Source organism: Cygnus atratus, chromosome 3 (genome assembly GCF_013377495.2).
Source record: "Cygnus atratus isolate AKBS03 ecotype Queensland, Australia chromosome 3, CAtr_DNAZoo_HiC_assembly, whole genome shotgun sequence".
NCBI classification, from domain to species: domain Eukaryota; kingdom Metazoa; phylum Chordata; class Aves; order Anseriformes; family Anatidae; genus Cygnus; species Cygnus atratus.
Genome location: NC_066364.1, coordinates 71,666,718 through 71,694,128, shown reverse-complemented (window position 1 = coordinate 71,694,128; position 27,411 = coordinate 71,666,718). Strand labels below are relative to the sequence as shown.

General features: G+C 37.8%; 1 protein-coding gene across 2 annotated transcripts; it reads left to right on the top strand.

The window, feature by feature from the left end:
- Window positions 1-24,676, top strand: WTAP (WT1 associated protein). 2 transcript variants are annotated; one of them, XM_035538553.2, is made up of 8 exons: window positions 5-320; window positions 3,926-3,963; window positions 4,060-4,115; window positions 8,790-8,848; window positions 10,574-10,701; window positions 16,582-16,760; window positions 21,457-21,611; window positions 23,454-24,676. In XM_035538553.2, the coding sequence occupies exons 2-8, from the start codon at window positions 3,934-3,936 to the stop codon at window positions 24,035-24,037; spliced, it is 1,191 nt and encodes a 396-aa protein (XP_035394446.1). In that variant the 5' UTR covers window positions 5-320; window positions 3,926-3,933; the 3' UTR covers window positions 24,038-24,676. The 2 variants fall into 2 exon arrangements, with proteins under 2 accessions (XP_050565706.1, XP_035394446.1); XM_050709749.1 differs by lacking the exons at window positions 21,457-21,611; window positions 23,454-24,676 and adding an exon at window positions 16,972-17,839 and having other exon boundaries at window positions 1-320.
- The last annotated feature ends 2,735 nt before the right edge of the window (window positions 24,677-27,411 follow it).

Here is a 27,411-nt window from a genome sequence, read left to right as displayed (position 1 = left end):
GGGCGGTGCGGCCGGGCGCTCGTTTCCTCCTCGGCCGCCATTTTGTAGCGCAGAGCCCCCGCGAATAAAGAGCGGGAGGGAGCGGCGCGCGGGGACGCGCGGCCGGCAGGAGGACGGGGAGGGGGGCACGGGACGCGGCGCGGCGGCGGCTACGACCACAACGACAACAGCGACGGCGGTGGCGACCCCTGGCCTCCGGAGCGGCGGAGCCCCGCTGGAGCCGGCTGCGAGGCGCGGCGGCGGTTCGCCCTCGATGTGACGGGCGCGGCCCGGGCAGCTAGCGTGCTGGGAGAGCGGCGCCTCCGCACCGCGGGCCGCAGGTGAGTGGCCGGGACAGCCGCCCCCCCACCCCGCCGCTGAGCCCACTGGGCCCAGCCCCGCCGCTCTCCGAGCCCCGGGGTGAAGCCGTCGCCGTCCCGAGCGCCGGCGGCTCCGTCCCTCGCCTCACGCGGGGGGAGGAGCGGAAGGCCGTAGAGCCATTTTGTGCCAGGCCCGGCCACTCCGCCGCGGTCCTCCTCCCTCAGCGCCGCCACGCCCGGCCGCGGGGGACGCGCCGCCGCCTTCCCCGGTGGAAGGAGAGCGAGGGCGGTCTCCTGGGGCCGGGACCGGGGCTGGGGGGGCGGCGGGGCCCGGCTGAGGCCTGCAGCAGTGCCTGGCTCGGGGCCGGCAGAGCCGGGCCGCGGAAGGCGGGGCCGGTGCTGCACCGCGGCTGCTGGGGGGTGAAGTCAGCCCGGGTCGGGGTGTTAGGGCGAAGTGGGGCAGCCGTGTGGTTTTTTTAAAATTTTTGGGAGCCTGCAACCTTTTCTGGGGTTTCCCCGCGGAACTCTCTCTTTTTTTTTTTATATATCGTTAAATTATCTCGCAGTTGGTTCAGGTGTAACTAGTAAATCAACAGTTCACATACACCTAATATTTAAATACTTAAACTCTTACCTCTTCGTATTTAAATCCCTTATTTCCTAAACGTTTCAGTGAAAGGCATATACTACCAGAGCTTACAAAACTATAATGTGCTTTCTCTATTTAATCTCCATATTTGAATTGCAATAAAAATCCAAGACTTGATGAAATTCCACAAAAGACCTGTTATAGTACCCATGACAACATCAAGCATGGAATATAGTTTCATGTTGTTCGTTGCTAGGAGCAGTTGTAGAAGGAGTGGTGTGTAACAGCTAACATTTCCCAAAAATCAAGTGCTTAGTTAGGATAGTAGGGTTAAGCTATTCATTATATAAATCATAAAAAAAACAGGTTGTGTGGGAACAGTGTTTTCATTGGTTCCTGTTACTGCAGAAAGGAGCACTTTGTCATGTTCTTGCAAAATCTTCCTGAACTGCATAGCAGATGGGTCATCTCTCTTTCAGAGGGCAGATGAATGATGAAAAGCATCTAACTGCACAGCACTTGAAAAGCTACGGTATTAAATTCAAAGAGCGAACGCTTTAGTTGTCATGTTATTGTCTGTAGCTTCTAAATGTGTCTGCTAAAGAACAGAAAGAACTAAGGCAAATCACTGTGACAACTGAGTGATATAATCAGCCTGATGCTCGTAATGCTTCCAGAGAACACTGAGCACAATGGTGGAAACATAACCTAGAGCAATAATAAATCCCTAAGCTTTTTGTAAGTTTCTGTATGTCCTCAAACTGTTGCCTGTGAGTAGTGAGGTTAAATTCACACATACAGAAAGACTACTATTATTCATCCATAGATGTGATCAGCCTAAGTTTTCTAAAGTAACTTGTTGAATATTTATAGTAAGCTTTTTAGTGGTGGTATTTTTCTTTTCTAGTTCTATTGCTACAAGGGAAGACAAGTGACAGTAAGACTAACTTCTGTAATACTGTGGCCTGTAACTTCTGTCTTCATCACTTCTGTTAAAGGATCTTATCTGAAAGCAAGAGAGAGCTTTTGTAAAGAGGTTTGTGTAGCCTGGTGTGGTGCTGTTGTAGAGGATTGAGTGCTGGAATCGTGTGCTGGGTATGGAGATGCGAGGTAGCCCAGCCTTAGATGGAGCATCAGACTTAAATTTTTTTCAGCCACAATTGTGGCAACGCTCAAGTGTTTATAGTTATATGCTGCAGCAGGGTTCATGAGCCAAGTGATTGGGCAAACTCACCTTTTTTGGTATTTGTATGCTTCTGTTCCTGTTTGAAGGAACATGCAAATAATGGCATCAGCTGTGCATGATTTAAATGATGCTAACTGTAGTTCTGGGGAACATATGAAAAGAATGTTCTCTCTGTCAAGGACTTGATTCCCACTGAAGTCTTCAGGACTACTTCCAAACACTGAAGGAGTAAAAGATTCTAAAAATTTTTAAGAAAATTACAGTGGGGGAGGTAGGCAACCTAAATGCGGGGGACCCTAGCATTCTCCTTCTTGAGCTGTTCTGTCTTAGTGTGAGTGACTGAGTTCAGCACAGGCAAGTTTGTATTAGTAGCCTCTTGTGTGTACAGGAGATGAAACAGGAGCTGCATGCAGAAGTTAAAGCAAAATGCCTGAGCAACTACTGTGGGAGGAGAGGACTTTCTACTCTAGGGAAGCACTTAAGTGTCTGTGCTGAAGTACAGGAACAGGAAGCTGCCGTTCATCAGTGAGATGCTTCTGCTGCATGTTTTTAGAAACTTTTTCACTTATTCTGATGTCAGTTTTTATTTTATGGAGGGCTTGGAATCTGTTTCATCTGTGCACTGTACATGGCGTGTTGTTTTTTTGTTTTTTAACAATGTTCTCACTTGGTGGAACGCTGCATATTTGTCAATGGTTAGCATAGGTTGAAGGGAGTATGCTTCATTTGGCATGTACTTGTCTTACGGATAGCGGCAGGGCTCTTAGCACTTGCGACAGTTAAATTGGTTCATTAGGTGCCTTTTTGAATATACCTAAGATACTTTGTGCAGGTCTTTGAGAAAATTTTTTTTTTTTTACTGATGTGTGCTGTTTTTTTGTGAAGGTGTTTACTACCAAGGAGTTGGCCATGCCCTTTTTCTGGTACATATCTATTGCAGCAATTTTACAAGCCTGTCAAATCCTCAATATTTGCAACTGTCTGTTGGCATGTTGCAAAGATGCATGCCTCTAGCAAAACTTGACTTCATTGTTAAATAGTTAAATATATGCTTGTAAAACTGTGTGTTTATAATCTTTGTGGGCTCAATTTTTTAATGTTATCCGTCGTAGAAAGTATGTATCTGTTAGAGGTAAGGAAGTATGTCCAGTAAGTCAAGGAAACATGAATATTTAACATAGCACAATACAATCCTGTTATAGTACATACGCACAAGAGGAGTTGAGTGTGATGATGTACCCAAGTCATTTGACACATTACCTTCACTGAGAAGGTAAAGGATTTTAAGTTAACTGCTTAATACTTTCTATTTATCAGAATCTTAAAAATGAATACTTAAAAGAACTCGTTACTTTGGCATAATCCAAATATTAGTGGTAGTGTTCTCAAATTGTTAGCTTTATTGCAAAGAAGTATTATAGTAGTAGTATAAACTGCTTTTATTATTTCTGTATTACGATCTGCCTTGTAAAAGGTAACGATGAATAGTTATGGGCAAATAGGAAATGCAGTTTGTTAATTTAAATACATATGGGCAAAGTTGGGTGGTTTTCCCGTAATTAAGTAGGAAAAATTGATTACTGGTAGGCTTTTTAGACACTAAAGAAAGTCTTGGTTAACTTTTAGGGGAAAAAAAGTTGTCTATTGACGTCGTATCTAGATTACAATGGTAAACTTGTCATAGTACTGTGTTGTATTCTGACTATGCATTGTGTGGAACCAGTATTTTATTAGTCTAATAACCCGAATAGATGAAATTAAGACTAGAAATACAAATGTCTTACTTGCTGAGTATTTCACATACAGCAGTAACTACACTAAATGAAACTCCTTTTCTTTCCCTCCCTTCAGAGTTCACAATGACGAATGAAGAACCTCTCCCGAAGAAGGTATGTTTAAAAATACTTCTGTGACACTCCTTTTCCCCCCACCCCCCAAGTATTTATGACAGCTTGATAAATTGTGCTTCTCCTTTTGCTCCACAGGTTCGCCTTAGTGAAGCAGATTTTAAGGTTTTGCCTAGAGATGAGCTTATCCTAAGGTATAGTGACAAAGTTCTTGTTTTGCAATGCTTTAGCAAACTCTTAGTGGAAGATGTAACCTCCCACTGCCATTGTTTTTAGCACTCTTATTCTGAAGACCCGTTCAGCCTTCTCATGATACATATCTTGTAAGATTTTCATAGTCTGAAATATTTTCATCTATAGTTTGGGGGGAAGCACTTTCTGAAGGACGAAAATCCTGAGCAGTATTTTCCAATCCATGAGTAGGAGTTTTTTTCTTTACTTGCGACTTCAAAAGACAGGGTTGCTTACATTCCTTGCTAGATAGCAAGTTACTTTTAAACATCACAAAAATGTCAGCTGCTTACTGCTACAGTGTTTTAGGTTTTCTTGGTCCATTTAATTATCTTTTCAGCATGTTCAGATACTAACAGTAAAATGTTAAAAATAAGATTATCACCTAGAACTTCTTTAAAGAAGAGCCTGGTTATATTTTTTTACCTTACAGAAAGTTAAGGGCCACCAGGGAAAATGAAATAGGTGATTCTGTGATAAAGACCACTTTCTTTTAAAAAAAAAAAAAAAAAAGGGGGGGGGGGACCAAAGCTTCAGTTATACAGGCTTTATATGCCTGAATTTCCTGATTGATAAAGAAGGAACTAAGTAAACTAGGCATCTGTGGGTCATTTGTTTATCTGCTTGCAGTAGTTGGTGCGTTTTGGTAAACTTTAGCTCTTGGCTTTTTGTACATTGTAAATTATTTGCATTATTACAGTCTCTCCAGTTGGTTAAATACTGTCATCTCATTTATGAGTTAAAGACTTAAACAGTAGAAACATGAGGATATAAGAAGTATTACACTTAGTGTGATCAGCTAGCCCCTCTTCCGGAGAAACTCGCTTAGCTACTATTGGAGTGACATTTTTTTTCCCGTGGGGTCAATATAGTCTTCATCTACTCAAATATCTGTTTTTTGGGTAGTAAAGAATAAGGTTTTTAAATAGTAGGAAAATGCTTCTTTGATGCTAGGTGATTTCGGTCTTAGGAACCTTTTACAGAAGTTTTCATACTCAAGATTGTCCTGGGGGAGTAGCAGACTTCTAAGTCTCTAAAGCTATGCTCAAAATTTCTATCAAAGTGTAGCTTCTGTGTGGCTTGCATCCTGATTGTATGAAAAAAAAAGTTTCCAACTGTAATCAGTTTCTGTGTATTGCAGTGGTTACTTTCTGCCATAGAAGAGATTGATTTCTAGGGTTTAATAAAGGGAGAATGTGGCAGAATCTGCCCAAGGAGGTAAAGTCTGACAGCAGCTAAACTGAGTTAATGAAGAGACAGGAGGGAATTTGCTGGTGACAGCTGCGTTGCTATTGTCTTCCTCTTAGAGTAGACAAAGCAACTTGTGTTCTTAAAAAGGTCTCCTTATTGGTTTAAGGACAGTAACTGTACTTAAATGCCACTTTGGCCATGTCTTTTTCAGTTGTTAGTATTCAGCAGTCCTATGAACACTTCTTTCTCTTTCATTTGAGTACGTAAATAAAGGATGTATACTAAGGTTGCTTTTGTTTATGACTTCACGGGAAGCTAGTAATTACTGTGCTAACTGCTAACTTCTTTTTGTAGGTTGGAATAAAATGTTACATTGTTGTGTATATTGTTTTAATCAAAGGCACCTCTACTACTTTCAGACATAGAAAAAAAAAAAACCGTGTTGACCACCACTATATCATCTTAAAATAAGATACGGAATTCGTCTTTTGGTCTGTGTGTTGGCAGGACAAATCCTTCTAAGATACTGGTGTACGTCATCTGTGGTTTTGGTCTTATGTGCATCATCATCCCTGTGCAATTTGCACTGGTACTTACATGTGCAAGGTACTGTTTCTGTCAGTTCCTGTGCCTAGAGTCAGAACTTCACTGTTCTTTTCCACAAAGCACATAGTTAAAGTTTGTCCACTTTCGCTTCCATTGACTGAAAGTGAGCAGGATCAAGAGGAAGCCTTTCAGTCTAGCCTTCTGGGGATTTCGTTGTCTCATTTGCAGCAATGGACTCATCTGCTTTCTTCCCCTTCTCTGTAATGCAATAGGCAGTTAGAAGCTACGCTGTCAGTTTGTGGAGGAGGAGGAGCCAAGGACCCATAGCTAAAAAACGTTTCAGTGTTCCCCTGATGGTTTATCATAGTGGTTAGTATGTAAAATATTGAAGTACTTCTATTTACACAAGCTGTTCTGATAAAATACTGTGCTTTTACTGACTTTCAACCAGCATGGACATACAGCCAATCACTTTTGGAATGGCTGAGGCGCAGTGCTGTTTCTTCCTTGAACTTGCCTTCAGAAATGTTCTCAAGAAACTGTCTTGTGAATATATTTTGTAAATATTTTGACTTCTAAAAAAAAAATCTTTGTGATTATTGAGATGCGTATCCATCAGGTATTTTTGTAGTTAAAGAATCACAGCTACAAGTTGGGTTGAAAGGGAATCGGTCCCCCTTCAGTAAGGGCCTATCTATATACCTGCTTATTTTTCTGCTTAAGTTATTTGTAAGAACGATCTACTTGGTTTATGTGGATATTTTTACAATTCATTTTCTGTTTTGATGCTTTTAGCATCATAGATTGTTTTAATGATTTTTAAAAAATCTAGTACGAAATAAGCCTGCTTCTGATTTTTGTCTTTGTTGCTAGTTATCTGGTTTGCCTGCAGTGAGTCAAAAACAGTGATTGCTAGAAGAGAATATTATTTCTGAGATCTTCTGTAGTTGTACCAAATTTATTGAGCCCATGCTTGTGTATGAAATTGAAGCTGCTGTGATAGAAAAACTTCAGTTTTTAAAATTGATGGTTTGATTGTTGGAAGAGTTCTCTGTGTCAGTATGGTGATCACAAGTTTATTCTGTACAGTTTCTGAAATGTGCTTGGAAATGAACTGCTACAGCCTTCACAATGTTTTGTGCGTTTTTGCAAAAACAAGATAAGTAATCTTGTCTGAAGAGTCACCTTTCTAGAGGAGTAGGTAGGCACATGACTTGTAAATCCATGACATGGTCTAATGAGCTCTGTGTTCTCTCTTCCAGGAATTCAGCCCTTGCTTAAATACTAGGACTCACTGAGAGGTGACCTAGAGTAATTACCTCTGACTTACTTGGTCACCACAGGCCATGTTTTCTTTCTGATGGTGGTCTGTTACGTCTGTGTAACTTGTTTCAGTGTTTCAGTTCACTCACTCTTTGTGTAGCTTCTGTTATCAATCAAGAGGTCACAATTCTCAGAGAACTATTACTTTCAGGCTGGGGGACATAACTCAGAAGTTAATCATGCAGCTATATTTGAAGACCAATGTTTTTACTCTTTCATGTAATTCTTTCAAGACAAATACAGGTTCTTTTCAGATTTGCTGTTTAGTAGTCTGTTTCAGTTGCACTTTTTGAGGGTTGACAGTCTGAATTAATGTTGAACTTCGAGTGGTCAAATTATGAAACTTTTGTTTCTAAGTATATTTTTTTTAGAGCAGAGAGATGCTGAGTTTAAGGATTAAGTGGGAGTACTGGTGCTCTCCTACAGAGCTTTGAAAGAGTTAATTCATGCTGATTTCCTCTTCAGCTGAGGAGAGAAAATTTTGTTGCTGCCAGAAAGAAGAGACCTTGTGCTTTCTTTTGTTTTTCCCACTGATGTGATCTCACTTGCTGTTATAGACCAGATGTTTTGCAGGCCCTTTATTGGGCTGCTTGAGTTCACTGTAACATCAAAAATAATCTAGATGTTATAGTTTTGTTTGAGGTTGTATTGTTCTAGGTTAGGGAGGTTATAGTAGAGCGGTTATGATGGGTCTGGCACAGAATAGGTGGGGAGGGAAAGAATAAGTCGGGAGGAAGGGAACAGAAACCATCCCTTTCTGTAGTCACAAAGTAATTAGATGAATTTATTTCATCTTGTGGAATTGTACTGTAGTGAGGTATACACAGTTAGGAGTACCTCTTTAAAGACACCACCTCCAAAACAAAACAGAAAAACCCTAATTAACATCACCATCACCACCTTCCCCCCCCCACCCCCCCCCCCAAAAAAAAAAAAAAATTATAACCCATCCTGTGAACTTTGTTGGCAAGGCATGTCACGGTTAGCTTTACTCGGGATTTTATTTGCTATTGATTTGATGGTTTGTATCAAATGCAATGCTGTTTTTAAGTGTGAGGTTTTTTCTGGATGGATCATTGAAATAGCATGCCTTCAAAGAGTTACTAAACTGGATAGCTGGTCAGTAAATATTATCAGCATGGTCTTGGTTTAAATGAGCTGGAATAACTAATAGACTGCAAGTTATACTGTTGTAATATGCTTCTGCTTGTGTTGCTGTTCGCTTGGTAACAGATGTGTTGTCCTTGTGTTATGGTTTCTGTTACAGAGTTTTGTTTTGATCTGCTTTGAGAATGAGAGGCGTCTTAGGTACTTAGCACAGATAACTAAGTCTTGGATTCTAATGTTTGACAAATATTACAAGTAGCTTTTAAGTTGTAAATTTTAGGTAGTAATGGACAGCTATATTTTTATCCTTTTGAGTTGCAAAGTGGATTTTTTTTCTGTAGAACTGTTTTTTTATCAAGTTATGTATCTTAATGTTTTCTGATTGTGATACAAATATACTCTGTTTAGGAATGTGATGTCTTGGTTCAACAGACTAATCTTCAGGAAAATCTTTTTTCTTTCTGCAATAGGTGGAAACAGTATGAAGCATATGTGCAAGCTTTGGAGGGCAAGTACACAGATCTTAACTGTAAGTTTGCAAAGTTTCAAAATGGTATGAGTTACCTGAATGTTTGTATAAAGCAGAGTGGTCAAGTAGTGTTTGTAATTTCTAACAGTTTTAGAAAGAGATAATCTATTGCCACATTATTATTAAAAATAACAGTAATATTCCTCAGGAATAGACTATCATGTTATTTGTCAGAAAAATCCCTCTTTCTCCTGGTGTAAGCTTTCATCCTTCCCAGTTTTCCGAGACGCTTGTTTTCTTTGCTGATCTTACGTGGCTTCTAAAAATTGTTATTGCATCTGTGGGATCATCTGTACCTGGGCTGCTAGGAAAAAAAGACCCAGCGCACAACCCCACAAATATATGTATTTTCAGGATTTGTGCAACAGGAAAGAGAAGTTTTCCTCTACCAAAATACTTAGAATGTTTGTCCTTTCAGTATTTTTACAGGGTTGTAAATCATGTGGGAGGGGAGATAGTTTGTAGAGGTAAAGGTGTAAAATGAATACCCAAGTGATTTTTTTTATCTCATTTGGGAAGTTGAATTAGCTGTTTGAATGTCAGTTTTAGGTAGTCTTAAAACTTCGGTCTACTTCGCTATTTCAAAAAGAGAGAATACAGGAAAACATCATCCTACTCTCAAATGAGAAAGGACTGGTGATCCAGAATGTATTCAGACTAAGTTATGTAAAAGTTGCATCAGCAGCTAGAAGCTCTCCTGTCTTCCATTCACCTTGTCAAGCTAAAAATACCCAGAGTCTTGGTAGCAGTGATAGCACTGATTTTGAAGGTTTTTTCTGTCAGTCCAGGCAGATGTTCCTTCTTACCTCTGTTACATCCTTTATATACTGCCATCTCTTATCTGAGTTTTGGAGACTAAAGCACAGCAAACATAAGCAGTTGATTTCATTTTAGGGTGAAAATGTCTTAATGTAGATAAATGTTTTTTTAACATTCCCAGCTTCTCAATTTTAGAAACTCTAATACATGCTTTAGTAATCAGCATTATTGAATTATCTGAAACAACAGCAAAAAGAAAAACCAACTAATTGTCCTGAAGTGAGTTGTGATGTTCTTAGTTTATACTTAAAGTACATAATTGAGTGTCAGGAAAAAAAAAACACAACTAAATTATTCTAACTTTCTACCATTTTATTTGTGACAGAGTGAATGTATTGTTTGTACCAGGCTGTTTGCACATGTTTCCAATAGAGTAATTTGGCCTTCCCTAATATTTCATATATTAACTTTTATAAATGTTCATGGATCAGAAGAACTCTTCTAGTTGTGACTGAACTACCATTTCTGAAGTTTTCCAGTGTCTTTCTTACTGTTTACTCTGAGTGCTGAGATCACTTTGAGAATTGACCACAAATGGCACTGTTTTGCAAGACATTTCCATCTTACCTCAATTTCAGACTGCAAGTAGTAGTGGTGAAGGACAGAGTAGTTGGTTAAATAAGCACTTTAAAAGTTAATTCCTATATAAGCATAGAAGCTTTTTCCAAAGTTTAGTTATAAGCCTTAAGGAAGGATTAGAAAGACATACTCAAAATCAGCCTTTGTCAAGCTTTTCTAACACTTGATGTTTAGATCTTTTTAATATGTGCTAATTACAGCTGTACTTATTAAGCTCTTTTGTTGTTTTTGAATTTGGTATTCAGATTTTTTTTAGCTGTCTTTAAGCTTAAACTGTTCATGGGAGGATGCTATCAAATGTCCTTTTTGTTTTATTAATTCTATTAGCTAATGATGTGACGGGATTGAGAGAATCTGAAGAGAAGTTGAAACAGCAACAGCAAGAATCCGCCCGAAGAGAAAATATTCTGGTCATGAGGCTGGCAACTAAAGAACAGGAGATGCAAGAGTGTACTGTAAGTATTTAGAGAGGGTAAGGGCTAGCTTAGACTGTTACAGGAATATCTGCTCTTAAGAGTAACCATGTGCTACATTTTTCATACATCTACAGCATTCCAGTTCCTGTGCTTTAAAAATGGCGGGATACTTAAGCTTTCACTGAATTAGTAAAGATCATTTCTTTTTTTTTTTTTTTAGTATTGGTTATTTTGGTTGATTTTTTCAGCAGCAGTTGTGCTTGGAAAGGTATTGCAATGCTTGCTTTGTAGCGTTTAAAAGCTGTGCTTATTTACCAGGTTTGGTACTTCTAACTATCACTGAGTGCAGGAACATAGTGAAACCTAAGGATAAGATTCGATATACTGAATTTTATTTAGGAGTTTTTATGCTGATCTATATGGTGTATTTGGATAACGAGCTTCTGCATCCATTTGGCTAGGTAGAGGGAAAAAAAGCTACTGACTTGGCAGGGGAAAGAGTTGCTGACTTTTTTGGATGGAGTCCTTTTGAACTTTGTCAGTCTGCTTTGTAGGGTTTCTGATGTTCTTTGCCCTGAATGTCTTTGTTGTTTCTCTCTCCTTTATTTCTGTGGGTTTTCTGAGGCTGCTTTCTGTTTAATTTTGGTTCCTTGAAACAGCCTGTCCCCAATCTGGGGCTTCTAACTGCTTTTGGATCACCTTCTTAACATCATTTCCACCTGCTTCTTTAACTGGCAGTTTCTGAGAGAAGATTGTAGAAAGTTTCTTACTGATGGTTTGTGAAACATTCTTGAGAGCTTCTCTTATGAAGAATATAGGTTCTGTGCAAAAGTGGTAATTAGTTTTGTTGCTTTCTTCTGTTATTTTCTTCTTTTAGCCTTCCTTTCTTTTTTGCTGTAGGTGTCCAGAGCTGTCAGGTATAGCAGTGTAAGATTTAAATCTGTACATCTTATTTTCACTGCTCCTAAGACTACTGTAAGATGACATTAGTCCATAGTAAGTACTGGTAAGAAAAGAAAACTTGCTTTGCAGTGGTTTAAAAATAAGTCACAGAATCATTGAGGTTGGAAGGGGCTTGCAGATAGTGTCTAGACCAAGGTACCTGCTCCAAGCAGGGTTAGCTGGAGTAGGTTACGAAGGACTGCCCAGCCATGTTTTCAGTGTCTCCTAGAATGGAGACTACAGTCTCTCTGGGCAACCTGTGCCATTGTTCAACCACCCTCAGAGTATAAAGCGTTTTCTTATGTTTAAATGGAATTTCTTGTATTTCAATTTGTGCCCATTGCCTTCTGTCCTTTCAGCGGGCACCACTGAGAAGAGCCCGGCTCCGCCTTCTTTACCCCCCCCATCAGGTATTTATGCACATTGGTAAGACCCCCCTCAGCCTTTTCTTCTCCAGGCTGGACAGTCCCAGCTCTGTCAGCCTCTGCTTCTTTGTCAGATGCTCTAAGCCCTTAATTGCTTTCATGACCCTTCATTGGCCTCACCCTATGTCCATGTCTCTCTTGTACTGGGGAGCCCAGAACTGGACCCAGTACTCCAGGTGTGTCTCACCAGTGCTGAGCGGAGAGGAAGGATCACCTCCCTCAGCCTGCTGACAGCACTCTTTTTAATGCACCCCAGGGGTGAACGTGTACCCAATTCAAAGGCGTCTTGGAGGACTTCTTGGCTTGTATTGTTAGATAATATTTTTCCAGTAAAATAACAGCAGAAAAATAAATCCTGTTGTGTGAACTGCAAAGCTAAACTATAAGTTGCTAAATGATTTCATAAATGAACAAAAACTAGTCACCATATAAATCTGATATGTCAAATAACATGTCCATAAAGTAACTTAATTTTTAGCATAGTTAACCATGTTTTAAAATCAATATTTACGTATAAAATATATTAGTGACACTGAGTTATTTACATAAGCCTTGTTTTCTACCACATCTTAATTAAAAAGGCAGCTTCTATGGTGTCAAGCTGCTTAAAAACTACATATAATACTTTACTGTATAATACATTTTATATTATTCTTAATGCATTGGTGGGACATGAATGTGACAAGCTTGTAAGTATAAAACAAGCCTAGTGAATTTTAAAATCACAATGGATGAAAACTCAAAAATACAATACCATGTTCAAATAACAGTAGTTGACAGATGCGGGTGCCTTTTCTGATTACCAGTGTGTAAAACACTTTGCCAGTTAAAATATACTAGTCCTGTTTTAAATAGGGTGCAACGGACTGTCTTGGTTTCTCTTTTAATTTGTGCCCTTCTTTTTAAAAGACAAAACACAGCAAAACCCACTTAGCTCATAAAAGTTACCAGTCTTGTTCTTGAAGCTCTGAAGATATGTATGTCAGAGTAGTCCTGATTCTGTTTCAGTATTCTTTTGTAGAAACAAGACGGTAGCTAAGTACATCCTTGCATCCTCTGTTGGGCTCTGCTGAGTCTAGCTGCAGCATACCTGGGTTTCTTTTGAGCTAGGAGCTTACAGAGTCTGGTGTTGCAGACTTACTTTGCGTAGCGCATGGTGGCTAGCTAAAGGGCTCATTTGCAGTTTAATATCTCAGGTGCCCCATTGTCAGCAACAGCCTTATTCTACCTTCCCTATAGCAAGAACAACCCCTCCTCTGATCCTCTCCCCCCAAACCCAGCCCAAGAGAGGCTGCTGCTGTTGGGGACACACAGGTAAGGTGTTGACTGCTGTCTGTACATGGAGCTTTACTTCTAGCAGGGGTGGTGATTGCTACTTCAAGGACAGGCTTTGATCCCCTCTGAAGCTACTGCTTAGCTACTGTAGTGGACAGGTATTTGGAAATACTTGATACTCAAAGCTTTCTCATGGAACTGATATCAGTAATGAATGGAAGCTTCCTGTGGATGCGTTTGGACTACGGTACTGAGATAGTAATTACTCTCCATAACTTCTTGTGGTTTAGGTTACAGCTCCGTTGAGTTTTTTTCTTCATTATCGAGTGTCTTCCTTTCTACTCCTTCCTTATAAGAAGGATTTATATTTATGCTTATTTAGATTGCTTTCACTTTTTAAGCATCTGTTTTCTGTTTAAGTTCTTGATTTCGGAGGGTCTGTTCGGTGTGAATGTCTTTGGACAACCTTGGCTGAAAGGCGTCAGCTGTTTTCAAGAGTGTGAGAAGCAGAGGTGTTGAGAATGCTTGCCTGTCTGTAAAAAAAAAAAAAAAAAATCCACCCAAACAAAAACCTGCACAGTGTGCTGTCCTATCTGGAACGCTTCATTTTCTTGCCTTGGGTTAGAGCAAACAAAGATAATACGAAGGTTACAGGCTTTTGAAAAGTAACAGAAGGTATCTGCTTTTACGTTTGGAAATACGAACAGCCAATAGGTGTTTTTGAGTGTTAGAGCAGGAGTGTCTTGGAGTCTGGCAGTGGACATGACTATTTCTGTATATGTAGCTGTAGCCTGAGGTTGAGCTGCTGGGCCTGAAGGCAGGCAAACTCTTCTGCTCCCCACCTCTTACTCCCAGGAGTATAGAAGGGAGGAGAGGCATGTCAGGAAGTGGTTAGTGGGAGCAAGAGTGGGAGGCTTGGACTGGCAAAGCAGGAAAGTGAATGGAATGAGGAAGTAGGCGGAAAGATTTGAAGGTTTGGGCTTGTTCTGGGAGTGGGTTGAGTTTGAAGGAGGTTGCTAGGCCTGGATGGATGAGAAGTCTGACAATTGAGAAGTCTGGAGTTCTGACTGGAGAAAGCAACTCCAATTAGAGTTGGAAAAACTGGAGGAATAAATTATCTTTAAGTTTGGGGAGGGAATGGCAAGGGTTGGTCAGCTCAAGTAAATTCCTCCTACACTACTGTTTCAGGAATGACAATTGAGGTTTTACATGGAGCCCATGAAAACAATCTCTGCTTGGCCTAGGTACATGAGCTAGAGCTACCCAAATCAGGTGGTACAACGTGAACTGTTTAATAGAAGTAGCTGGTTCCTGTTGAACTTTTTAGTGCACTTCTCGCAGCAGTTCTTTGTGCTAATGTTCCAAGGAATCTTGGGCTGGCAGTAGAAGAGAGGAGGAGGTAGGCCTAGGTAAGGCAAGAACATGTTTTCCTTTCTCAATGATGCCAGTCTAAAAATAGATTGGGAACCATGTTACTGTAGTATAATTATATTTCTGGAATATGTTGGCGGCTGCAGTGTCTGTAAGAGTGCAGATACCTGTTAAATAAGGGGTTTCGCTCTCTGCTAGTGCTAGCTGTCACAAAGAACAGCAGGCTGTTGAAATACTTCCATTAGTGCAAACATCAGAAACGTCAGTGGGTATAACAGTAAATTAAATAACTTCTTAATCAATGAGTATCACTTTGTACATTTGTTGAGATGAAAGTCCTGTAGGGATAAAATGCTATCCAAGAAATGTTAGGATAATCTTTCTTTGGGCTTCTGTTTTTTAAGTAATACTTCTGTAGGTGGGTTCTTGAGTGCTGTATTTCTTGAAAGCATTTTTTACACAGTGCTTTGCTCCCTTTCCGTTTCTTTCTGGACACGGACTACTATGTTTAAAGTTACATTGAAAAAAAAATGCCGTGATTGTTTCAAATATATTTTGATAATACTAAATGAATGTGAAGTAAATTTGAAATATATTAGACATTTCAATAACTTTGAAGATCACATATTTGAAATAAAATTCAAGAATTGTTGCTATTTGATAGATACATTAACACAAGTTCTTCTTAAATCAGTAAGTGGCTGAGATTGCTACTGCACATTTTTTAAATAAATAAAAATGTTTGTACTTATATTTTCTTTTCACTATTGCTGTGTGAAAGATTCGATAAACAGTAGCTATATATACAGTGAAATGGTTAAACTGACTGCTTTTGACTGTGCTGCTTGTTTGAAGTAAAGTAGTGCTGGGGGAGACTCTTTACCTTAATTTTGCTGGTGATGGCTTGTACTATTCATTGAATTTGTTGCTGTCAGTCTGGTCACAAGATTTGTTGGCAGCAGAGGCAAAACCTTTGACCTTGAATTAATGTTTCTTTTTTCATCTTGTGTAATTTTGTTTACCTCTTGGTGACAAAGAAATGTGTCATATAAGGAGCATAATAAATTGAACTTCAGAATGAACAATTTCAGTGCAGGTTGTTGTGATTTTTACTTATTAGCTGGGTTTGGAACACATACTAGTAGTCTGCACTGCTGTGTAGTAGTCAATTTTAAGATTGCCTGTTGTGTTGAGATAAAAATTTGAGAAGCTTTCAAGAACAATTAATCCTGTTTATTTAAAATTTTACTAATGAATGCTGTTTTTAAAAGACAATCTCATAGTTACTCCTTCTGAAACTTCTATGACTATTTGCAAGATTGTGCTTATTGCAAGTGAATCAAATCAGTCAAAATGTTTAATTGATGTATTCCTTAATGTTTTTAAGAAAAAAAATGCAAATGTAAACTATAAGAAATTCCTATTTTTTTGTAAATATGCAAACATTTTTTATAGCTGCTTAAAAATGCTATCAACAGTAACTTTCATGTTCCAGAATAAATTTTCATTAGTTGTATGAGAATTAGTCATCTGTTTTAAGCAGACAACTCTTTGTATATCTTTTTTCTTCAAAAGACAGTTTTAAAAGGGAGGGCAAATTACAATGTTCCAATTGCATATTGGGTGAACGTAAACTTACATGTACAGAACAAATCAAAGCATTTATTTAAAAAAATAAATAAATAAACAGCCTTGAAAGTAGCCTTGGCAGGATGGTGTGGGGACATTGGGTGAAAGCACAGACAGGCAAAAGGGATTTTTATCCTGCCCTTTTCAAGTTAGAAAGTTGTAAGAAGGCAAGATTCCTTCATGTCACCTTTGGAATAACTATTTGTAATTGTAACTATATGACTATAAAATTGAATTGAATGATGTATAAATAAATCTTTTTTCTTATTTTGTGCAGAATCAGATTCAGTACCTCAAGCAAGTCCAGCAGCCTAGTGTTGCCCAACTGCGATCAACAATGGTGGACCCAGCCATCAACTTGTTTTTCCTAAAAATGAAAGGTGAACTGGAACAGACTAAAGACAAACTGGAACAAGCCCAAAATGAACTGAGTGCCTGGAAATTTACGCCTGATAGGTAAACAAAACAAATACTCCCCAGTCAAGACTTCCCTGACAGTCCCACTACGAGAATGCTATGGTGGGACAGCCAAGTACTCGTTTCCACACCAAGACTCAGACGTTTTGAGGCAAAAGCCACATTCTTATACTGTCCAGCTTGTAATGCTTAATGTAAAACTTACCAGATGAACCTTGTGTTTCAGCTTTTTTCTCCCCCTTTGCTTCAGAGGCCTGACGGCGTCGGACTATTCTGAAGAAATGGCCATCTCCGAAAAAAAAAATCTTTTCTAGAACATGTAGACATTTGCAAAATTGTTCTATTTGAAGAAAATAGAGGGAAAAACAGAAGTCTTAAGTCTGTGGCACACTGTGTCTACAGACAGTTTGGAGGAGAGAGAACCTAGAGATTATAAATCATGAATTGAACATGTAAAATTCCCGTAAAATGTAGAAGTGGAATATGCTTCGCTCTTAACCTTGAGCCTAGTGACTTAGAGACACTGTAAGTCAGTTTTGCCAATAAGACTGTGGACTTCCTGCTTGTTCACTGAACTGCTGGGTCAAAACTCGATGAGGTGAATTTTGCATTAAAGAGTTTACTTGCTAAACAGTTCTGAATAGCCACAAGTGCTATTTGATATCACATCAGTGGTAGTGTATACATTTGACTGTTAAGCATTTGGGCTCTGTAGCACTTGATGGAGCCTTAAGTCAATGTTGCTAAATAATAAACTGTTCTCTGGATGGTTGGTAATACTCTGGACGCCTCAAAATTAGGACTGTACAAGAATGTACGTTCTATCTAATTGCAGGTTTAAAGTTGTTGGAAGCAGTATATATTTGATCACAACTAGCGTGTATAAAAAAAACTAGTTGTGATAAGTATTTCACTGCATGTTTTCATGCAGAAATGAGAATTTTTTGATCTTCTATATTAAGAACTGATCTCAAATGCTCAATACAGAAGGCACACAACGGCAACTGTCTTCAGTGTTGGTGGGGTGTTTTTATTCCTTTGTACACCTGTTTTTTGTATTGCACTTCTATATAAAATGTGCCTTGAAATAGTTGTAATATATAGTTCAAGGAACACTACTGGTTATACTGTTGTATTGTGAAACTCCTGGGATGAACGAGAATCGAACAGATTGTTATTTCTGCATTGTCTCGTTCTCTGAAGAAAAAAAGACACTATTTCAATAAGCCACAAAAACTTAAATGCATGCATTTTCCTTGGTGGATTCAGTGAAGGAACCTTTGCTACTCTATTGATGCCTCTGTTCTTTTGTCCCAAGTTACTTGTAAGAGTAGCAGTTGGGGACAGCTGGGAGTGCATGTCTGAGGTGTGTAAAGTGAAATGCAGATTTGGTATAGCATTTGTGTATTTTTTTATCTTAGCGAATTGAGTTCTAGTAAACTAAGGTTTTGGTTTTTCTGGTCAGTTGGGCAATATTTTATGACTCCGTCTAATTCTAGAAAATTTAGTTTTAAATGAAAAAGATCCAGCTGTCGCAGAAGGTGATGTATTCTGTTTGAATGATTTCTACTAAGATGGCACTACATATTTTTAACTTAGAAGTATCTCAACTGTTCATGCTTTAGATGATTAACATGGGATTGAAGAGTAGTGCACTTATGCAGATTTATTTTTTTTGCATGAGTAACAATTTAACAGCAAAAGAAAAGCCTTCAGAAAAACTTTCTTTTAAAAAGTGACACATCTGGAATGATTTTGCTATAGCAGTATCTAAGGTTTTAATGATCTAGCATCAAAACGGAGGTAAGACTTGCATTAATAAATTGTTAATTGTGTTGCCAAGCCATTTGTAAAGCTCACTATGATGTGTGGATAGAGGCATGCCATGCAGATTGCTTGTTTAACTTGGAGTTAAAAAATTATTTAAATACATCTAGATAGAGGCTGGTTGGTTTCCTCAAGTTCTCAGGCTTTAATTGTGTGTACAACTGAGACGCAAGTTACTATCAATTTCTTTCAAGCAAAAGTATCAAAAGGACTTTGTCACTTTTGTAGCTACAATATACTTTAATATGCATCATATAATTTTAAGTCATAGTGGTGTGAATGTGGAGAAATCATACATGCAACAGCTGGAGTAGAGAAAATTAAGTTTTATTTCCTGATAAAGAACTGAGGCTGTTTTCGTAACTGGTTCTGATTTTATTTTTTTCTGGAAAGGTAAAGAAATGATGACTCATATAAAATATTTATAGTATTTTTCATTCTTTGCCCTCCTTACCCCCACACTTTGTTTTAATTGTCCATCCTTGTATGCAACTAGTCTTATTTCATGTCACCTGACCTAGTTTTTGAAAGAGCTGATGCTCCTATTCAAATCCCTAACTGATGTTCTTGAGGTAACATGTTGACTGCAACCCTAAGCAGTGTTAGTTCTGGACCTTAACCATAGATAAGGGTGTACAATATAATCCTTGGTAATGCATGGAGGGAGAAATAAAAGGGCATATAATGAAAGGAATGGCTATACTAAGCCATTTTAACCATCTTTATACATACGATGTCTGCTTGGATTAAGAATTAGTAGAAATGCCATTTGCAAAAAGCCTAGTACAACAAACAATAGTCTTCTGAAACCTAACCACTTAATTCTTACAGGTTTTGCTGCATGTATGTTCAAATGGATTTGTGAAAACAACACCAAATTTAGTTTTAAAGTTAATAGGAATTACTTTAATAGCTACTGGATTTGATATTCTTGCATGTGTTGTATTTTATGTAAATTGCAAGGGGAATTTATTTGGTGCAACACTAGTTCAGAACATCTGGAAAAATGATGGAAAGAAACAGCATTATAGGTAACTATGCAAATTTATATACAGGTAATAAATATTTCACGTTTTGGCAGGAGCAAGCATGAAGGAATTAATGGGATTTTAAAACTGTCCCATTTCCAAGTACCTGGTACTTCATAACCCTGCAGTTGACGTTTTGTGAAGGAGAGAAACGTTACATGTCTTCAGCACTTTGAACTTCTTTAACTTGTAGTGATGAATATAGTAACAGGAGTTCGCAAATGCCTGGAAATCATTGCATGTCTGCCTAAAAGCTTTTGGATTATGTCACATTGGTCATCTCCAAAGCGGTCCTGCTTTACACAGAATGAACATCTGTAAGAAAACTCGCATCTTAAGTGTGTTACTTGGATTGTATTAGGTCAACACAATTTAAACTTCAAGGACCTGGCATTGGACATCACATCAAGAAAGAAAACAGGTTGCTGCCTTTAGCAGAGTTACAGGCTTCCAGGACTTTACACAGCCAGATTTCTTCTGGAGCAGCCCATCTGAAAGATTTGGGAGAGCCAATTGGATAATGCTTACTGAGGCAGTGTTGGCAGAGCTTAAAAATTGTTTAAAGCTTGAATGCTTAAAAGGTAGTCAATAAGGGAAATTACTATTTTAAATTCATTGTGTTGCTTGGGTGTATTGGTTGTAGGAGAGGACCATGGCTGTGAATCACAGTAGCAGAGGTTTCCTACTCTACTTTTTTAATCCTCAATTTCTGTCTATTTTTTGTCACTTAAAAATTAAACGACTACCTTGGTCTTAAAAAATAATGCAAGTCCTGCCATTGAATTCACAACAAACCTGTTTAAGTTCTTGTTTTTTTTTTTTTGACAGAGCCTACGCTTCTGTAGAAAGAAAGCTTCGTTATGTTGCTCAGCCTTATAAAAGAACTGTTTGTGGTTGCTATTCTGACTTTGGCAGACAGTCTTGAAGGACTTGAATTCTTAACTACATTATGGAGTCAGCCATATTGCCTATATATTAATTTGCATATTACTTCCTATAATGCTTTAAAATGCAAATTTATTCATGGAGATTAAAGATGTGATGTTACCTATTTAGCAGAAAAAATCTTGCCAGTTCAAGGTACTTTTTTCAGCCCATTTGTTTCAGAAACTGGATATTCTAAAACGTTACCCATGATCTGAATCTGTCATCCTGAATAGAGTATCACTTATTCCTTAATTTCCTGCCAATTTATAACTGCATTTTACTTTGTCTCCATCATGCAAGATGTGCTTAGCAAAAGCTAACCATAGGAATCTTGAAACGAACTCTGTGCACTGCTGTCAAATACATAAATGGAGTTGAAAAGTAGGCATCTAATTCTTTAAACAAGAGCACCTGGACAACATTCAAAAGAATGTCTTAGCCTCACAAAGAAGAAATGGATGTCACTATAAAAAATGAACATGAGGTTTATATTTTCCCCCCAAACAACTTTCTTCTTTTTAGTAAGTTCTGCTAGTTTGATAAAGGAAGAAGGTTTTTGTTCATAATTCAGTTGACATGTTTTTATGCAGTACTTAATCTTTTCAATTACAAGGCACATCTTTAATCAAATATCTAACTCCATTAAGAATTAGCACATGCAAGATTTTGCAACTGATAATCCAGATGTTGGTATCAAAAAACATGCTTATTCATATTTGCAGTAATAAAACTTGCCTTCCACTTTATGGGACAGCGACAGAAGATCAACTGACATTGGAGCAGCATGTGGTAACTATAGGGAGACTTTCTGCTATGACAATTATGTTGAGGCATAATGTTCCTTGAATTGTGACATGCAGAAATTGCATCTCCTTCTTGTCTGTAATTGTGATTGAGGAAGATTACTGAAGGTTTTATATTCATTTTGTGATAGATGGCTCTTTCCTTTGCAGCCAAACAGGCAAAAAGTTAATGGCGAAGTGTCGAATGCTTATCCAGGAGAATCAAGAGCTTGGAAGGCAGCTGTCCCAAGGACGTATTGCACAGCTTGAGGCAGAGTTGGCTTTACAGAAGAAATATAGTGAGGAACTTAAAAGCAGTCAGGATGGTAAGGGATTTTTTTAAGAAAATGGAAGTTGCCTTGCACTTCTGCTAGCTTAATGTTTAATGATACTGTAAAATTTTTGCCAGAATTGAAGGGCAGTATCAAGTAAAATAAGAACATTGTAAGTCTTCACTGGTAGCAAAATTAAAAAAGAAAAAGACAATACAAACTTAACTTTGGGGTACTGGTGGGATTTGCAGCTCCAGTAATTCAGGGTTTGAATATGAAGCTGCTGGGTTTTGTTCTTTAGGTCTTGTTGTTTAATAGGGAATGTTAAGGTAAGCATGCAATGAAAACAGAATGCTTCTTGTTAACTCTGACACATTTCGGAATTATGTGAAGAAGAAAAAAAAACACTTTAACAATATGTGAGAATAATAGAAATGCACTTTTTGATGAGGTAACCAGGTGACCTAGATGTCCCGTTATGTTCACTGTCCAAATTTTACAGCATTATGAACCTAAATTGAAATTATCTATAAACTCTGACCTCTTGCATAACTTAAATGGAGGGGAAAATGCAAATTAAAAAAAAAAATTTGGTTGAGAGTTCAGCATAGAATCACTGTTCTTTGAGGTGCCTGATGGAAATACTTGCTTTTTTGGTTGAAGGTTACACAGTAAATTATCTGATTATTACGCTAAATCTTGAGACAAGCTATTTAGATGTTACCATGTTAACCTGGATATGTTTGTTTCACAACTGATGCCTAAGGTAGCATTGACTTGATTTGTTGTTTAAGTAACATTCTGTATATTTAAGGATAAATATTTTTCTGTTGATCTTATTTTTGTGAGAAAATAACAGTATGAAGTGATACACAGTAAGGAAAATTCGTAAGGTAAATGATTCTGTAACTTGGAGTAGTTACCCTTTTGCTTTTCAACTACTCTTTAAATAATGCATTTATTTTAATTCACTAAGATTATCAAATTCATAACTGGAACAAATACATGCATTCTTTAAGGATTTTTGCTATTGAGTGTAAAGTAAGCTTCAGAATTGAGATGTGTTCTTAGCCTCTAGTGCTCCTTCCCGATATAAATGAAGGCTATGGCAATCTTACAGTACAACTTTTCCTAGTGATTTTTTGCCCATAGCAGTGAGAACACTTCAGGTTTATAATTTTTTATGAAAAACTTCAGGTTTATAATTTTTTTGATAATCACTTTCCATGTTATTTGTTCCATCATGTCATTGATGCATTTGAATTGAGGATTCCTTTTTCAGGTCAAATTTGTTCTGCTCCATCATGCAGTCCCAATTGTGAAAGTTTTTTTCTTTGTATGCAACAATTTCACAGGGTGTTTCAGTATTTTTGTTAATATAAGTGTCAGCGAAAGTCTACTCTTTCTATTTGTATCCCATTAGATAGGATTAAAAGCAGTTGAAAAGATTCAGAGTTGAAATTACCTTGAAATGTGACTACAATCTTTTGTCACTGTATAGGTTTTTGTAATCCTTCAGTCCTATTACATACAGATTTAGTTTGTGGTCACTTTTACAGTATTTCTGCTAAGATTTTACACTTGAGGAAAGTAGGTATGGTAGAATTTAATTGCAAAGTATTAATTGTTGGAATTGAGCTGCTTTCCAGATATCCTCTTGCCCAGAAATTTTCTTCTCATGTATTCTAAGTTGTAGTATAAGAAGTAAGTAGGTGACAGTTCCGCATTTCCTCCTTCAGAGGCAGAGTATCAAAAATGGTGCCTATCTGATGGCTGAAAAAGTTGGTTGAAAAACTTCAGCATAACGTGTTGTTAGTGGATTGTGATTGTCTTGATGAGATTCAAGCTGCATATGGGTTATTAAGTATTTGCAACAAATGTGTTTTCTTTATATAGAGTTGAATGACTTCATCATCCAGCTTGATGAGGAGGTAGAGGGTATGCAGAGTACCATTCTAGTTCTTCAGCAGCAGTTGAAGGAGACTCGCCAGCAGTTGGCACAGTACCAGCAGCAGCAGTCCCAGGCCTCCAACCCAGGTACCAGCAGGACTCCATCTTCTGAGCCTACAGACCAGGGAGAGGCTGTGGGTAAAGACTGCAGCCGCCTGGCTAATGGACCAAGCAATGGTAGCTCCTCCCATCAGCGGACGTCTGGGCCTGGATTTTATAGGGAGGGTAGCAGCACAGAAGATGACTTCCCGGCTTCTCCAGGGAATGGTAATAAGCTGTCCAACCACTCTGAAGATAGAACTGGTAGAGGAGGTGGTAGCTACATAAACCAACTCAGTACTGGGTATGAAAGTGTAGACTCTCCCACTGGCAGTGAAAACTCTCTCACTCACCACTCAAATGACACAGACTCCAATCATGATCCTCAAGAGGAGAAAACAGTGAGCATGAAAGGTAACAGAACTGTGGGTTCTCGTCATGTCCAGAATGGTTTGGACTCCAGTGTAAATGTGCAGGGTTCAGTTTTGTAACATTTTTCTGCAACATTTTTATACAGTGTCATTTAAATTGGGAGAGGATACTGTCCAGAAGCCGTTTAAATTAGTGCATACTTGTCACAATTTTTGCCTTTTTGTGGGTTTCTTTTTGCTTCAATACCTCTGCCACTTTGGAAATTTTAACAGTTAATTACGTTGAATGTTGCTAAAAAGACGTTTGTGTAGTTCAAGTTATTTTTATATGAGTTAATGTGAAGTTGAAATGGAAATTATTTCCATAAAGTATAACATAAATGATGTCTGTACAAATCTGTGTATATCTAGAACCTGTGCTGTGTAAGGGCATTCTTACTCATACTGTTATACTCACACCACCTTCAAGATTTGTCATAATAGCTGTGGGTTTATGACTGCCAAGTTTGCCCAGTACAGTAGTTTTATCACTAAAAGATGGACTTACTGAAGGAGTCCTGTAGTAGTTTCAGTGTTAATTACAGTTTTTCCCACCATACATCTGTGCATTTTCTCCTTAGGTGACCGAATGTTTATGAATTGTGTGCATAGTTACTCAGTTTTTAAGAACTGTTGTATCCTGTTTATGCATATTGCTCTGTGACTCCAATATTATCTTACCTGTACTGACCAAACCTAAATAAAAACTTTTAATAATGTAATTTTCTCATTGTTCTGCATTGGTTTACCTGACTTATTTGTATGGAGTGTGTTTACAGTACTTTTTATTGAATTTGTTCCTGTGCCAACCCCACTTGATACGGTTTATACCAAGTACCTGTGCTTATAGGTGTGTGTGCTATCATGTTTCAGGCCAGTCTTTTAGTTCTTATTTTACAGGTTTTCTTATTGACAGATTTAAGAAAAAAAAAGTTAATAAAAGCAAATCTGAGTTGGAACCTGGCTATTAAAAAAAAAAAAAAAAGACTAGGAGGTATCCTACAGGTAAATACACAAAATATGACACTTTAAGAAGTTAGTAATTCAGCATTTCAAAAAGGTAACTCCTATTTGTAAAATGCCTATATAAGGGAAAGTTCAGTGAACTGACTTAAGTTCAGAAAATTAAAAAGTAAAGTATACTTTTATTGATCAGTAGCAGTGAATTATGAATTGCTTGGAACCTGACCTTCAGGTGATTGCTTTGTCTGCTAGTTTTGTGATGGTAGCAGCAATAAGAGGCAGTGGAAAAGTACTGGCTTTAAGTACTGTTAAAGGGAAAATAAAAGTATTCAACAGCATACTTTTAGGCAGACTTAACTCAGTTTCAACATTTCCCTACCTGAGAATCTTGCCATTACCAGACAACTAATGCAGTCCTCTCATGTAACCACTATAATAATTGCAAAGCTATAAGCTATTTACTATTCACTGTGGGAACAGTGAAACTTGATTGAAAGCAGTGTATCTTCAAAGTTACAGGAGGTACTTGGAAATGTTATAACTGTAGCTTAAAGTAAATAAATTCCTAAATTGTAGAAGGGTTCCCATGTTAGATGAGAACTAGCACCAGCAATACTGCTGTCCAAGATAAATGGTTATAATCAAAATACTGTTAGTTGCTGTCACGTGTGTTGGAAACGTACTAGTCTATGTACTGCTGCTACTTTAAATTCATAGGGCTCAGTTAAAGATGCTGAAATAACTTAGTCTCACTGGAAGCATAAATTCTATTTGCAAGACGTGGTGGTTTGGGGGAATGTTACTTTAGCTCTCATTGCCTGAAAAATAGTACTTAATGGACAGTTGGGCATGTAGAAGGGAAGTGACAACATCTACAGAAAAAAAAACTACTAGCATCTGGTGCCTAAAGTAATTTCTGGTTTACAAAAAAATCCTAAATTTTTAGTTGCTTGTGATTCATACTTATAGTGCGTTATCACTTGAGTATCTGTAGCGTGTGTGTGTATACTCCAGTTACTTGTGGTGGAGTATAATTTTTTATATTAAACTTTTTTCTCAGTTTAAAATGATGGTAATGGATGGACAATAACAATGACTTTATCTGATAATACAAATGGTAAAAAGTCTTATGGTGAAATCAATGTTGGTTCAAATCTGAGATGTGAAAGCAACTCATGTTAAGAAGATGGTATCTGATATAAGGGATTAGAAAGATGCAAAATCTTTGGAGTTGCAGTAAGTGCTATTAATTGTGCTGTCAAGGTTTTTATTAAAAGTATGTCTTTCAGGCAAAGACAACTTGCCACTTAATGCTGTCAGTTACTAAAGCATGTCTTAAAACCTCATGGAGATTTGAATTTTCTCAAGGGTGAGTGATATTTCACTTTTAAATAGTTAAAAAAAAAAATGAAGTTTAGCTAAATAGCTTAAAGATACAAAATATGTGTACAGACTAAAAGTTGGCTTAACTTTTAGGAAAATAATTGTAAGGTAATATAAGCCATTTCCTTTGTCATTCTCTACTTAGAGGGTATCTTCTAAATAAGTGGGCTGGGGTGTTGTTTGATTTTTTTCTAAATGAAAGCAACCCAGCAATTGCATCAGTTAATAACAAGATGCATCTTATAATTGGCTTGCTTTCTTGCAATACTTCCTGCAAAACAGTAGTGAAATACAATATAATAATGCACATAGAAATGCTAAGCCACAGTAATGTTCATGTTCTTGGCTGTCAGTAAATTCATACAGCCTCTATTATGGCAGTTCATGGATTTCTTTCAATATTCAGGAAAGTTTTGTTTACAGAACTGTATACTTCAAACAATTCATCTTTTCTCATATCTATTGATAAAGTAGTTATTTTTTCTGCTCAGATATCCAGAGTACAGCTGGCTGATAGGTGAAAAATGAAACTTGCATGGTTTTCTGGGGTCCTTTAAAAGGGTGTGGAGGGGCAACTACTGTACTTTGCATCACAATATTTTGATTCACGATATGGATCTCTGTGGATTTACTGGCAAATTCCAAGATGAGGTGAGTTATTTTAACCAAGGCTGTTCACACTTAACCCCACTGATTTTTTTTTAGTCCAATAAATTTGGGTTCTTTAAGATCTTTGGATACACATGCTTGTTTAAAAAGACAAAACTCAAAAGATTGAGGGTTTTGTGGTAGCAAAGATGTTTTCCCATATAGTTTACATTTAATCTAGTATTTGTCTTTATCTTGTAGAATGCTTCATAATGAAGAGCTTTCCTCGCTGGCCTTATAGGAGAACTAATTTTTCGTGTTTCTTTGAATTATTTTGCACTAACTATTCAATACTGATTATTTTAGCTGATGGAGTTAAGGTGCACAATTGAAGCATTCTGATGTGTGTTAAGGGCTGCTGAACTGATGCTGGGAGAAAAACAGGTGTTGGGAAACAAACTCAGAAAAGTGAGAAAAAAAATGGAACGGATCAAAAAAGGTAAGTAGATGAAATAGCTGAA